The sequence below is a fragment of the Phaenicophaeus curvirostris genome, chromosome 9, assembly GCF_032191515.1.
Source record: "Phaenicophaeus curvirostris isolate KB17595 chromosome 9, BPBGC_Pcur_1.0, whole genome shotgun sequence".
Classification (NCBI taxonomy): Eukaryota; Metazoa; Chordata; class Aves; order Cuculiformes; family Cuculidae; genus Phaenicophaeus; species Phaenicophaeus curvirostris.
The window spans coordinates 16,756,169-16,770,539 of record NC_091400.1 but is presented as its reverse complement, the minus strand read 5'-3'; the positions used below and the strand labels follow the sequence as shown (position 1 = coordinate 16,770,539).

Genomic DNA, 14,371 nt, shown 5'->3' with positions numbered 1-14,371 from the left:
GGATTGCAGGGTTTGCAGAGGAGGCTTCCTCTTTTCTGATCCAGTGCTTGGTGTCTATGCTGGGGTACAGAGAAATGCCATACAGAGATACTCCAGGGACTCATCTAACCTCATCTCACCCCTGTTTCCATGAGGTCTGTCTCCTTTGCCACTGCTTCTCCTTGCTCTCAGCCTCTTCCCAGAGGCTTCTTCCTACCCTGCGCCAAATAGTGGTGATATCACAAGCATCCTTGTTTTAAACCTGTACGCTTGAAACCTTTTTAGACAACATAGTAAAAGAGGTGATGGATCCTGCTGTGCTTGTTTGCTTTACAGCCTTTTGGAGGAAACACCAAGTAAAATGAAGCCCCAGAATAAATTCTACTAGACAGAAACATTGACATAAATAACCCCTGTTCCACAGCTTGCAAGTACTTGAGTATTTCTACATCTCTGCAGCCACAAAAAAGTGTTTTGTGTTGCTTCACATAAATCTCTCTTGTTATTTATCTGCATAAACCCTTCCATAAATTGCTCACTGGGCCCCAAAATGCAGCAAGCAGGCTCTTTGATGTATGTTTCAGTCACCAGGTAGATCAATCACTGCTGTGCACACCTTGTCCACACCCACGCAGGGATAAGTTACCAGTCCCCTTTGCCAGAAAAGAGGGCAGAAAGTCAAACGGTTTTGATGGATGGATAAATGTCTGTGGGCTGAATCTCATGCACAGATCTTGTTTATACTGAGAGTTACTAGCAGTCTCTCCTCCCACTAGCTGATAATGTACCGCTCCATCCATCTTTATGAAATATACCCCAAACCAAGAGTCAACACATGAACATTTGATCTCTTTGTGAGCTCCTTTTACTCTACCTCATTTCCTCCTGTGGTGCTAACTTCTCTGCTGTAAAGGAATAAGAAAAACATCAGCCTTATTCTCTAGTGTTAAGGTGGCATATCAGTCTTGTTACAGACTCACCTTGCACAGATATGGATCTCACTTTTCATCATCACAGCACAACTTTTAGCACTTATTCTGAGTCATGTGAATGAATCATGCTACACTTGAGCTCAGTAGCTTTTTCTGATTGAGAGGTCCCATCAGATTTCAGTAGGGATGTACAGACTCATTGACAGACAGGCAAGATTCACCATCCCCAGGTAAGCTGTGCTGCTGATATTCTGTGTGATACTGTCTGAATCAAGGCATCACTCTGCCTCAGTTTCTCCATTCAAAATTAAAATTAATCAGTGCAATTGAAACATTAAGAGCATTTAATTTTTGTTGACACAGCGCTCCTCTTGGCCGTGTTGTCGGGTCTAAATGATGACAATCAGCTGATGACAATCAGTATATACGGTACATTACAGCATGTCACACTTTTCCAGGGAAGGCAACACCTTGTGAATGCCCTCTCACCCCTGCACGTGGGTTCTGCACTGCTGCTATGAGTTTCTGTCTCCCTGGGTGACAGCTCATATTAGCAATGTTTTTGTAGTGGGGAGGGGAGGGGAGGGGGGGAAGGATGGAGAAGTTGGAAGAGGGGATATGGAGCCTTAGACAGCTTGGCCAGCAGTTCAAACACCTCCTAGTGTGACAGCTCAGAGCCTATATAACCCAGTAGCCACTGAGGAAGGAATCGGCTGGCCTTGGAAGCAGGTTACAATCCTTACTCAGAGATCACAACAGCAGCTGAACTGCTGATTCTGAGACACAAAGTGTAATTGATTTTGTTACTTCTTCAGCTACTTAGAAATAGACTGAGGCTGCTCTGGAGTATCTCATGGGTAGTTTTTCTGTGTCTGCATTGCTCCTGTGTAGTTACCTTTGGTAGCCCCTGGGCTTTGAGCTTTCTATTGACCTGTGGTATGGGCCTGAGCTTCTTTTACTACAGCCCATTGCTAGAAATAAAATGTTATTATTAAAGGTGAAGATGTCTCAGCCCTTCCAACCACTCACACTCTGGTGGCAGCAAAGAAACTTCACAGGCAACTGAGTAGCAGTGAGATTGGAGGCATTCATTTCCTCCAGATGTAGCTTTGAATTTAGTCTCAGCTCTCCTTGTTCCCTCTCCCTTGTTCCACTGCAGCATTCCTGCTTTAGCTTTACTGTTATACCCTAAATATCATGATTTTAAATCATGTAATTAGAAGTAATGCTGAGATGATCTTTAAGGTCCTTCCAAATCAAGTGATTCTATGATTCTATGACTCTATGAAATAGAAGGGAGGTTTATGTTGGCATGCTAGGAGGTCCCCTTCTGAGTGAGGGGAGTTAGTCTGGGGCCATGGGGAGGACTCCTGATGGTTCCACAGAGAAAGCAGGAGTCACCATCAAGTCCAAGGCACAGTTTACTTGGACCCTCTGCCCCCATCCACCAGAGGATGGTATAGGTGCTCTAGAGGCCTGCGAGATCCTCACAAATGTATCAAGTATGTTCCCACATTCAGTTGCCCTTTAACATTGCCTTTATCATCAAGCCCTGACCCCTTCCCCTAGCAGCATCCCCATATCATCCCACACCACAGTGTGATGAACTCTGTTAACACCAGACATATGGAATAGAGCTCGGCCCCAGCTACTGTTAGTCACAAGGCACAGCCTGTGCAGACGCCAGACCTGGCCCCACAAGAAACGTAGTGCTTCTCCATCCATGCCAGCAGTGAGAAAGTCCCCAAGAGAGGTTGAAAGCACAAAGGCTCTTCACCAGCCCCTCCAGCTCCCTCTCTCTGCTGTCTCAGCTTGTGGCACCGGGGCTGTGCTGTCCAGGCTTCTTGGGCTGGCTGACCTGATGGAGGACAATGGGGGCAGTATACTGGTGAGCCTTGACCCCATCCCTAGCACGGTGGGAAATTCCCAGAGTGGGCGAGTGTGTGACAGCACGTCAGACACCCTTTGATCACAGAGCATAAAGTAAAAGAAACCAGTTATTGATTCATGTTCACCGCCACTCCGGGGTCCCCCCAACTCTCTTCAGATCTGTGTGGTGTCTATCACACTCTTCTGGTTCAGACAGTACAACTTTATGGTGGCTTTCCATCCCTCCCTTGCAGCCGGCAGGCATTAGCCTTTCACAGGGAGCAGCAGGGCTGGCAGTGCAGCAGTGGGATCCTGCTGTCCCCTGCCGGGCATCCCCAGCATGACTTGCAGTGCTGCCCGAGGTTTGAAGGCTCCAGAGGACACGGTTTTGTGGTTGCGGCAAAGGAAGAGGGGACACACATAAAGTTTTCTCTCCAGCACTAATGTTTATGTGGCTTCAGGCACCCGAGTGCCATGTTTTTTTCCCTGCCCTGGGACAGAAGGGAGGTTTGCCAAGCTCACTTTGAGATGCTCTCAGTTCATTCACACTGGCTTGAAAAGTTGTGGAGCACTGGTGATTCAAGGCAGAGCAAAACTCCCACTGACCATGAGGCTATGTTTGTACCTAGTGAAATAATAGCTGTAGTTCATTGGTGCTTCCAGTCATCTGGATCCATCTATCATCAGCTGCCTGTCGTGAAAATCCAGCTCCTCTCCATGACAGGTGACCTAGTGGAAGGATGGCACAGGGGAGCAGCAAATGGCACCACCACAAAGGCTCTGGGCAGCTGCCTGCTGGCTCGTCCTTTGGCAGCCACGGGAAAACACTGGTGTCAGTCTGTCTCAGATGGACATGTTGGTGAAAAAAGATCCCACTCTGCTGCTAACACTCAGCAAGGGGACCAAGGCTGCCAAGCAAGGCTGTTTGACATGGTGGTTATAAGTGAGGGCTTCGAGGAAGGACAGGCGGAAATAGCAGAAATAAATTCTAAAGCATTGTGTATGGCAGTTGGGAACTGGTTTTATATGATGATCAGGGAGTAAGAATAGCTGAGTAAGTCAAGCATGTTCCCATAGGTTTCTGACAAAGCATGGCTTGTGGTGCCCTACGCCTAGTGACGGGAATCTCCACTCACCACAGCCCTCTTGCAACATCATCATTTCACAGAGGCAAGACACAAGGTACATGCTGCTCCTCTGCAGCCTTCCAAGAGCAGCCACTCAGTACAGATGCTGCACTGTGGCCTTGGTCACAGAAATATGTCCACAGTGGCCATGCCACAGCGAAATGACTTGCGCAAAGTGTGAGGAGGGAGAAATGAAGATGAGGACTAATATCACTATGAAATGGTAATACTGAAACAACATCCTCTCAAATCAAACCATGTATCACCAGAAGCAGCCTGTAAATGTGAATCCTGGCTGGTGACTGAAGTGCCAATGGCAAGGCTCTGTACAAGGGAAGTGGCTTAATGTGCAGTGGGGACTGCTGCTGTTGTGTCCAAGAACAGGCTGTGCTGATGCATAGGTTTTGCAGTGTTGGTTACAGGCTATTAAACCCCCTCTAAAGTCATAAGTTTTCAGTCCTCTTCCAGATGCATGAACTCATTCCTAAAAACCTCACCAATCCACACTCAAATGGCTCACAGTTTCCTTGAAGGTATCATCACCCTCCCCTTGAATGTAGGCAGGAAAACTCAGGTTCACGTGTGGCTGCTTTACAGGAGCACTAGCAAAAAAATTCCTTAATGGAAGGAGGGATCTGCTAAAGAAGCATTGCTACAGAGCAAATCTGAGGATACTTGTCCTGCTTATTCCATGCTCTCCTTCTGGGCACTGGGGTGAGAGAAGCATTAGTGCACCAGTGAATAGGAGTGGAGAAGGCCTTAAGTTACCTTAGGCTAAGGATCTTCCCAGGCTGAGGACAAGGACCCTCAGGAAGCCTGGTATAGGTTCGTTTAGAGAATAGTGGCTAAGCAATAGCTAAGGGAACATGGGAGGGATAGAGGAGGTTTAAACTGTTAACATATTAATCTGCCTTTCCCAAATGGCTTCTCTTCCTCCATGACCACCAACACCCATAAACTTAAGTTTATTTTAAACCCTGGGGCTTGTTGCTCTCTATAAAGGAAACATTGCTGTCAAGGGCACTTAGACAAAGTCATTTAGTTTCTGGGTGAGAGCTCAGTGCATTTTAATAAGAGCTCTGGAGCAACAGCCCAGTGCGCTGCACTGTCCATGTTGGCAATGGGGATCCGTGTCACGAGAGGAGGTAAAAGTTTGCTGCACTGAGATGTGCTAGCGCTGCTGAAGTGTGGGTGCTAACAGTTCTCAGAATTGCACTGTGGTGTTTGCTGCATTTCTTGAAGCCTAAGCTCATGGCTGTAAGTGATTCTGAAAGACTCTTACATCTTCCTTTCATCTATTTGCTTTTTAAGTAGTTTTCTGTCTTTCACATTTGTAAAGAAACATCTGAAATTCAATACATCAATGTTAAAGAAACAACCAAGACAGTAAGGAAAAAAGACGCCCACAGTCTGCATGACCTCAGGTCTCTTAAGGAATTTTAGAGATTTCTGGAAGTGGAGGGTTCCCCTGGAGCCTGAATTGATGCACTGTGACAGGACACAGGGATCACCCAAGTGGTGCCCTGCCGCAGCAGGTAGGGCAGCAAGGTGTCTGGCTGGATTCTCCTCAGTCCTTCCTGTGACCTTTACTGCTCTGTGCCTCTGTTTCCCTATTTTTGACTCTCTCAAAAAGGAAGTTTTGACACACCGCTGAGTCATCTGTGGTGGAAAACCCATAGCTCCTCCAAACACCCATGGTGGCGTGGGAGAACAAGAGGAAACCACCCAAACGCAGAGCTAGTGCTGAAAGGCAAAGATACATTTTGGGTCGGCGACATTCAGCGCTGCTCCTTGGGATGCTCTGGGAGCCCTACTCAGGTGGAAAGTACTCATATGGAAAATGTGCTCTGCCCCGAAACCTTTCAGTATTGCCTGATATAAAATCCCTGCTACCCATCACCTTGTGAGTGTTCAGAAAAAACACCATATGACGTTATTTACAGGAATTAAGGACTTAGATGAGCTCAGGCATTTGATTAACCTGTGATAATACCAGCCTGAAAAATAGACCAAGATACTGTGGAAGAAAAGTTGTTGTTATGCCCTTGGACCAAGCTGTCTCTACTCCCAGGATACTTCTACAACACATACTAGCCAGGTTCAGCTTTGTGGATTCAGGCACGTGAGAAGGGATCACAGGAGACAGGCTTGTTCAGTTGTTGCCTCCCTGCAGGGCTGCCTATGTGTGAGCTGTGCGTTATTCACCCAGCCTCTTGCACGCATCACTGCTGGCTTCACAACAAGTGCAGCAAGGGGCAGAGGCTGCAGTGATTCACCCGACACTGGCCACAACACGAGGTGAGCTCACTGACCTGTGAACCTGTGGTCCCGCAGGCACCAGACATCTGCATTGCCTGCCAGGACTATGCTGTTGCTCCCACGCTACTCCTGCCAGGATTGCAATGACCAGGTGCTGCTGCCAGCACCGCCTCTTTCCCAGGCAGGAGCACATGGGAATGGAATTGGTGACCCCCAGTGAGATGCACCATGTTCATGCACAGAGGCATGTGGGAACAGAGTCCATAGCAAGCAAATGCTGTCCCATATTGGCCTTCAGACATGCCTAGGTCTGCTCACCTCCAGAGGTGCTATGTCCTGAACAGACTATCCAAGAATCCCTAAGATGTCTAACAAATCCAATCCAAAGAGGTCAGAGTACGTACACATCCCTGTCCCTGTGTCAGGACACTTGTGTGACAGTGGTGACACTCAAATAGCTCTGGTGCCATTGAACAGCTGGTGACTACAACACAGATACATGTTTAACTGAGGTTACCAAAAGAGAAATACACATCTCTGCTGATATGGCCCGCCTGGGTCCATAGGAGCCTTGGGAATAGATCTCCTTGTTCCTGTGGTTGTTCATCCACCTAGACGCTGCCCAAGCCATACTAGTCATAGCCTGGCAAAACCTCCATGGGGAGCAGCAGCCATGGTGGGGGCTCAGCTGCAAAGGGCTGGGGTGCCCTGAGAGCATCACAGCTTGCCAAAATCATACCACCTTCTCACCAAGAGCAAACATCACTGTCCTCACAAATGGTTAACCTACCAGGAGCTGCACAGCACTAATGACTTCACATGCATTTAATCAGCTTGGGTTTCCAGAGCCTCCTTCTCCGGAGCAGGCCGTGCACCCCGGGTGCAAATGCTTCTAAAGCTGCACACCCCCTTTACCAATCATTAATCACCACTGGGCCGGCAACGCAAGCAAGCAGCAAGCAAGTAGGAAAAGGCCAAGTCTCCAGAGCTGCCACCGGAGCAGCGGGAAGTAGTGCTGACTGGTTGGTTCCCTGTGGTGGCAGCTCACTCTCCGACTACCCTCTCCAGGGACTCCTGAATGCAGTGCCCTCTCCTTCAGGAAGGTGACTTGGTCCTGGGCGTGGAAGGCTCTGACTGAGGCTGGGAGCTGCTGGACTACGCATGAAGCAGGTCTGAAAAGGAGCTTCTGCCTGGCCAGCACTGCAGTACTCATCTCTTCACCATGCAGCACAAGGCGCTTTGGAGTGCCCTGGAGTACACTTGTCGATTGCTGGGCATCTCCACCGCAGCAGGTAAGAGCAAGCTCTCTTTTTCTTAGGCCCTAAAAGGCATTGAGTGGGTGTCAGGGCCCCTGAGGTGTCTCCCTGCCTCTGGCCAGGTGCAGCCACTGCTCCATTCTATGACAGGGACAGGGAAACTTGCTCACTTTTGCTTTGGGACCCAGGGAGGGAGACTGCTGGATGCCTGGCCAGGCTCTTTCTAAATGCTGTGGGAGGCACAGTGAGACATTATAAAGGAAGAGCGAGCACACAGTACAGCAGAGGACAAGCTAAAATACAAATGGAAAAGAAAACTAAATTAAATTCTTATAAAACAGACATGGGCACAGGCAAGATGTGAATGAGGTGGAAAAGCAAAATACTCATGGCTGTGCAAAACTGCCAGACTGCTCTGTGGAATGTGAAAATGAAGGAAGAGTTCCTTGTGCTGTGCACAGTGAGGTGTACTGTGCCAGATAGGATGGAGAGGTCCCAGCCATGGTTGCACAGTTACTGCCAAAGTGCCTCTCTAGTAACCTGTCAGGGAGCAGGCTCAGGAAGCAGTTCACGTTATAGCTGCAGAACAAACATCATAAATACACTTAACAGGTCAGCTGCATCTTCTCACCCACTGCCAAAGACTGCTTGGGACCAGCATCCTCTGGGTTTGGTGACACACCCAAGCACTTGGTTTCTGCTGAAATGTAGGCGTTTCGAGCCAGCTGTCTTGGGCACAGTATCTCACCCAGAAGGACTGATCTGTGGTGAATAAACCTCTTACACAGGGCATCTCCAGATGGGACTTGGGGAAACAGCTAATACAGGGGGCTGAGCGGTTCACTTTGGTACTGCCGTTGACTCACTTTTAGAGGACAGGACAAGCAGTACTCTCTGCCTCTGTTTCCCCATCAGTGAAACAGAGATTAAAGTACCTGATTTGGCTAAAGACTGGAGGTATGAACCAGAGGTTCTGGGTGAAAGGTGACTTGAAGTGGTACCTGTCGTTCCTGTGTGAGACCCCAAGGTATTTCACATTTCAGACATTGAAGTGTAGGTTGCAGCAAGCTCTCCTACATTTACAACTGCGGACAGCCCTGAGAGAAACTTTGCTCAATTCAGGGGCAAAGTAGAAAGCACACAGGGCAGCTGAAGAGAGCAAAGGTCCCCAAGGACACCTGAAGCCCAGCTGGGACACTGGAGACTGTGCTCTGGAATGTGCTTTTAAGGACTGATAACAGGCAGAGATTTGAATCTCTGAGTTTATACAAACTCCCAGTAGATAAGCGCACATCATGATGATACTGCAACAGATAGGAGCCGGGACATGGCTTTAACCAGCAAATGCAAATCTCTGCCTTTTTCCATTCCTTATCCCCCTGGAGCCCATGGGAGTCCCATGCTGGTCATATTATCTCTTAAAGCTACAGGGAAATCCACAGACACCTTCCTGGGAGAAAACATCAGCTTGTTACCATGGGAAAACTAAAGCTCGAACAGCAAAATTGAAAGTAGCTTATAAATGTCTTAGTGGAATATAATCTCTACCTCCTGCTTGTTTTTTTTTTTCATCCTTTTACATCATCTGTACCTCTTCCTGTAGTTCTTGAAATGAGCAGTGTAGTCATCTCTCTACTGAGCATTGCAGAGCATAGACAGCTGCACTCTATGCTTTTCCACAGCTCTGATGCACTCCCAGTATCATCTAACTTTCCCAAAAGACCAGTGAAGGAATGGGAGGTGCCTGTGTTTTATTCCTCTATGTGTCTCAATGGAGCAAGAAAACAGCTCAATGCAGTGTTCGGTGTCTGATGAGGTGTATGAGGTTTTTGCACGAAATGGAAACCATGCAGAAGAGAATCCCATGGGGTTCGTTTGGGGGAAAAAAAAAAAAAAGAAAAAGAAAGAAAGGGAGAGGAGAGTGCATCAGCCTCACTAATTGATTCTGAGAAGGCCTGGCCAGCTCCATAAGCTTCTGGCAAACACAGAAGGTTACCCACGTAATATAAACCCCTTCCCCCAGGATCTTGGAGTGCAATGGTCGGGCTACAGAGTTTCTGTGTGTGAGAAATCAGACAGCCTTACTGTTGGCAGAACCTCATGGCGAGTAATTTAAGAGTGATCAAACAGCCCCACAATTCGCCACAGTTTGGTGCATGTCTGTAGTTAACAAATTTTAGGCCTTGTGATTTCTGCATCTAGGGAGAGAGTCCTTACATATTTCTTAATTCTCATGGTTTAATTCCTAATCATGTGCCTTTAGCCACATGGTTTGGATAAGATCCAAATCAAGGAAGCAACTAGTACAAACAAAAACCTCAGAAAGAGCCCTTCACTTCTTGCAGATTCTTCATCTAAACAGCTTTGTAGATAAAGCAGAAGCTGTGCAACATCAGGAAACATCCTCATCCAGAGCAGAAACTCAAGCGTAACAGCCAAGCTGTTGAATTCTGCATTCAACTGCAGGGAATGAATGGATGAATGAATTCCACATTTGTAGGGAATATTTTTAAGAAGGCTTCTCAGTCATGCGATAGCAAAGAACGGTACTTTGCATGTAGGGATTACACAGCTCACACAGCTTCACAGCCCTCTGATGAGACTAATTTCCCTGTGCCTCTGCTCAGGGATGGAGAAACAGCCTCCACAGAGGATAATGGCACATGGGTCCCATGTGTTCCCCTGGCTGACAGGAGCTAGCAGCTGCAGGTGGCACAGGGAGACTACAGAGGGTCTTTGTGCCACCCAGACAGGAGAGCTGTGTGCTCAGGCATGACCTTCAGCATTGACCCATGGTCTCGGTGGACAGTGGCCTACATCCCCATTTGGGTGCCTGGCACTGTTCTCCAGCTGGGGCAAACCATAGTTCAGAAAAATTAAGCAAATCAGCACCTCAAGTGCATTGAGGAGGACCAGCTGTAAACTTCATAAGCACCAGTGAGTGGGCATAGACTGCTCAGTGAGATGTGGAGACATCAAGCGCAGACAGAAGTGCAGTGACTACCTAGAGCGATGCCCTGGCCATGAGACGTGGGCTTTGCTCAGTCTCATCCCACTGACACTTGTGCATGGTGACCAGCTGGTTGCAGATGAACCAAGTTGCTGCAGCTGAAGTGAGGCACTTCGGTTTTGCAGTATTTTGGAAATAGTCCTGAGGAGAATTACAGGATGCTGAAGGAAATTTTCCATTCACTGAAGCTATTGGCCCCCAACAGCCAATTGAAGGAAGATTTTAGCTTTGCTAATACTCTTAATCCCCCTTAAACTGACTCCCCAGTGTGCTGTGCTGGCTGGTGAACTGAGGGGACGTTCATTCCCTGTTTTTAATCTCCTTGCTCCCATTATATGTTTTTCTGTTTGGATAGCAAAGGATCTTGATGCCATGGCTACAACAGTTTGTGAAGGCAGCTGGCATGGCTCCCCTGCCCTGCTGCTGCCCTGCAGCTGCATGTTGGGTGCAGCAGGCCTGGGCAAGCAGGGACAACAGGGAAGTGAGGATGGCAGGCACTGGGGTGTCCTGGGCAGAGAGGTCCCCAGACCAGGAGGGGCAGAGTTGGATGGAAAAGTGGGATGGAAGTTCCTGTGGCAGCAACGATGAAGCGGTGTGGCAGGGTGTGGAAGGGACACAGGACATGGCTGCTCACCTTCTTCAGCTTTCCAAGGCCAGATGGTATCCCCAGAGCACCTCTCCCCAGCCCATGCAGTGGCAAGGCTGCCATGACAGGGATGCAGCTGGACAGGGTTTCTGGGCTGTATGGCAAGGCCAACGTTCAGCTCTGATCCCCCTGGGCTGGTATGTCAGCATGAATCACTGGTGCTGGCAGTCCTGATGTGCTGTACAGCATGGGAGGAGCAGCCTCATCAACCCCTGGGGAAACCAGGGCATCGATGTTGGGAGCTGGTGGGGCACCAAAAAGTTGGGAACCAACCCTGCAGTCAGCATCTTTCCTGCCTTCTCTTTCTAGTGCTGATCGGTGTGGGAGTAGAAACTCTGCAGCAAGGACAATTCAAAAGCCTGGCATTCTATCTGCTGTGAGTATTTTTGCCCTTGGAGTTGAAGCTAGTGGAGGTGACATATTTGACCCTTCCACCATACATTGCACCAGACTAGACTGCAACAGTAGCAGAGAGCAGTTTCGGAAGCTTTGGGGAATTTAAATCTCCACATCTAGGTTTCAAAAGAATAAGCTGTTTTGTTGGAGAAGATGGTGTTACTGCATCACCCCTGCTACTGCAGACTCATGCAGGCCAGAGGTGACACTGGCTGCAAGCTGACTCCCTGGCGGCAGAAGGGCTTTAAGCTCTCCTCCACAGACCAGTCAGGTAAAGGGTGAGAAGACCCCAGCACACAGATTCTGCTGTGAACTTAATCATAAAACCTGGCCCTCTATTCCCCTTATGCCACCTTGAGAACATATGCAAGCCTGGACTTGCCCCCCTGACAGCTCCACTTTTCAGTTTTTCAGGGGTTGCAGTTACTGTCTGTGAAGGCTTCTTCTTTATCAGTTTGTTCCTGGAGATGTGCTTCACGTGAGTAGACCCTGTCCAGTCTTTTCCAGCCTTGGTGGGACCTCCCTAAGACAACTTGCCCCTTACAGGCAACATCAGACCTGACAGAGCTGCAAACACCAAACCAAAGGTCCCACCCCTAATGTCATGGCAAGTGCACTCAGGCAGGGGGGAGATAAATGTGGCCATGTCCACATGTTTTGTTTTAACACAAGTTTGTGCCATAATTTGATGAGCATCTGCATGAAAGACCATGGTCCGCAACATCTGCTTAACACACAGTATGAAGACCTACAAGGGACCAGGGTTGAGGGAAGAGCCAGATTCCCAGAGTGAGCTGCAGCCCCCTCCCAGAAACAGCGCTGAAGTTTAAGTTAAAATGTGGACCATCCTCATGTACTTCTCAGCACTTCTGCTACCTTTTCATATAAACTCAAAAGTCCTGATAACTTAGAGGTAACACCTTAATCCTGCTAATAGGCACTCAGCGGGTGTCCAAGTGGGCAAACACATCAAGGAGAGATGGCCTGAGATGCTGACCTCTGGCAGATGTAGCCCCTGGCTTCTTTAACCTGTTGGAGAGGCTCAGGCTTTGTTTACTTTCCCTGACCAACACACCTGTTTCCTGGAGAACCAGAGTGAGGATACGCACATCTAGATGGGTGACAGGTCAGAATCTTCTTGCCATGTGCTTGGTACCCCATCCAACACAGACCTCTGTTTCTCTTCCCAGATACAACCCTGACTCCCTGACACAGGCCTGCTGGAAGCGAGCTAGGCGCCCAGGGAGCTTCCAGAAATTCCTGGGGTACACGCTGCTCTCAGTGGCCTGCTTCCTTCATCCAGTCCTAGTCTGGCATGTCACCATCCCTGGTAAGAACTGCAAGCTGGGATGGGTAGTAGTGCAGATGGAAGAGAAGCATGGTCTATTGGGGGCCAGAAAGGATGGGTGTGTGTGAGGTGCTGGCCTGGCTGCAGGTGGTGCTGAGCTAGCTAGACCAAGTGCTGCTTGGTGAGCTCTTCACCTTAACCCAGTTCTCAGCCAAGATAACCTTCTCCCCAGGGTCCATGCTGGTGCTCACCGCCCTGGCTTACTTCCTGCTGAGCAAGAGAAGGAAGAGCCCAGGACATAAAGAGACGCATCCCCAGGCAGGCCAGTATGTGGACCCTTCAGCCACCGTGGCAGCCCCAACTGTCGCTGGTGACACTGAGCAGACCTACACATTCCATGGGGCCCAGAGGGATCAACACCACTCGCTACTGGGCCACATGAAGAGCATTCTGAAGGGTGGCAAGGACAGGAGCCTGAACCTGGCAGCTCCTGCCCAACCAGCAGCCTTGCCATCCCCACGCAAGCAAGTGCACTTCCAGGAGAAGGTCGTGCAGATCATCCCTTCTGTCAGTGAGAGCTTGGAAGATATGGAAAGTGAGGCTGAAGAGACCATGTCAGACACAACACCCATCCTCACCCCACCTGATGCCCCTGTTATCCTTGCTCCCCTCAGCACCACAGGCCTCTTTTGAGCCTCTCAGCAGGAACGATGACAGGGCAGATGCACTATCGCTGCCACTAGTGTCCCTCCCTGCTGCTCCAGCAGACAAGGAGCCCTGAGGGATGACCCTACTTGCCCTTCCTGCCTCCAGGGTGACAACTGTGTCACTCACTTTTCAAGGGTCTGTCTGCACTACACGTCCCACTCCTTGTGACAGTGGTGGTCCCTAGCCCCTGCAGTGCCGTGCCCAGGGGACAGGTGGTGGTTCAGCCAGGGTAGTGCCAGGACAGTAAAGTTTCCACTCCCATGGCTTCATGGCACTGTTATGGCACTGTACATCACAGCGGCTGCCCCTGCCTAACATCACAGCCATGGTGTGTGCATCCCGTGGGGCAGCAGCAGGCAGGAGGAGGGAAGACCACCATGAGCCCAGAGCAGCCCCAGCTGCAGGCAGTTTCTTCCCCCCTGCCCTTGCTGCACATGGAAGCACTCAGGGCTTGGGACATATCCAGCACAGGGCACAGCAGCCTGAAGGTTCCCTCATAGCACCTGCACAAGCTGCAGCAGGCTCAGGGCATCCAAAACATCATTCCAGAGGTAGGCTGAGATCAAGCACACCTCTGGGGCTAGCACCTGCTGAGTCCCCTCCCCTGTGACACACTCAGCCCAGAAGAGTCATCACCTCTCAGTTGGGGACACCCACACATGAGCAGGGAGGACCCTGGGGCTTCCTGGTGTCCCCTGCCTGGACAGACCTCTTGAATTAGAAGAGCTTTGGGATGATGTAGCATCTCAGGTCATGAGGTTCAGCACTGTGTTTGCACAGCAGACTCTGTGTAACTCCCAAAGTATGTTAATCATGGGCCCCAGAGGGCAAAGGCAATAATAAAGTAATGACGCTATCCCACTAGTCCCCTCCATGCCAGCTTTTCCCCAAGCCCTTCACC

General features: G+C 49.5%; 1 protein-coding gene across 1 annotated transcript; it reads left to right on the top strand.

Annotated features, from left to right (window-relative positions):
- The first annotated feature begins 7,036 nt into the window (after positions 1 to 7,036).
- Positions 7,037 to 13,474, top strand: TMEM72 (transmembrane protein 72). Its single transcript, XM_069863229.1, has 5 exons — positions 7,037 to 7,458; positions 11,388 to 11,454; positions 11,881 to 11,952; positions 12,665 to 12,804; positions 12,995 to 13,474. Exons 1-5 carry the CDS (start codon positions 7,389 to 7,391, stop codon positions 13,453 to 13,455), a joined length of 810 nt encoding a protein of 269 aa, XP_069719330.1. The 5' UTR covers positions 7,037 to 7,388; the 3' UTR covers positions 13,456 to 13,474.
- The last annotated feature ends 897 nt before the right edge of the window (positions 13,475 to 14,371 follow it).

Bases quoted from the DNA above. Each gene is read 5' to 3' on its own strand.
- TMEM72 (XM_069863229.1), top strand. From the start codon at position 7,389: ATGCAGCACAAGGCGCTTTGGAGTGCCCTGGAGTACACTTGTCGATTG. The intron at 7,459-11,387 runs GTAAGAGCAAGC...TTCTCTTTCTAG, and splicing joins GGGCATCTCCACCGCAGCAG to TGCTGATCGGTGTGGGAGTA. The intron at 11,953-12,664 runs GTGAGTAGACCC...TTCTCTTCCCAG, and splicing joins TTCCTGGAGATGTGCTTCAC to ATACAACCCTGACTCCCTGA.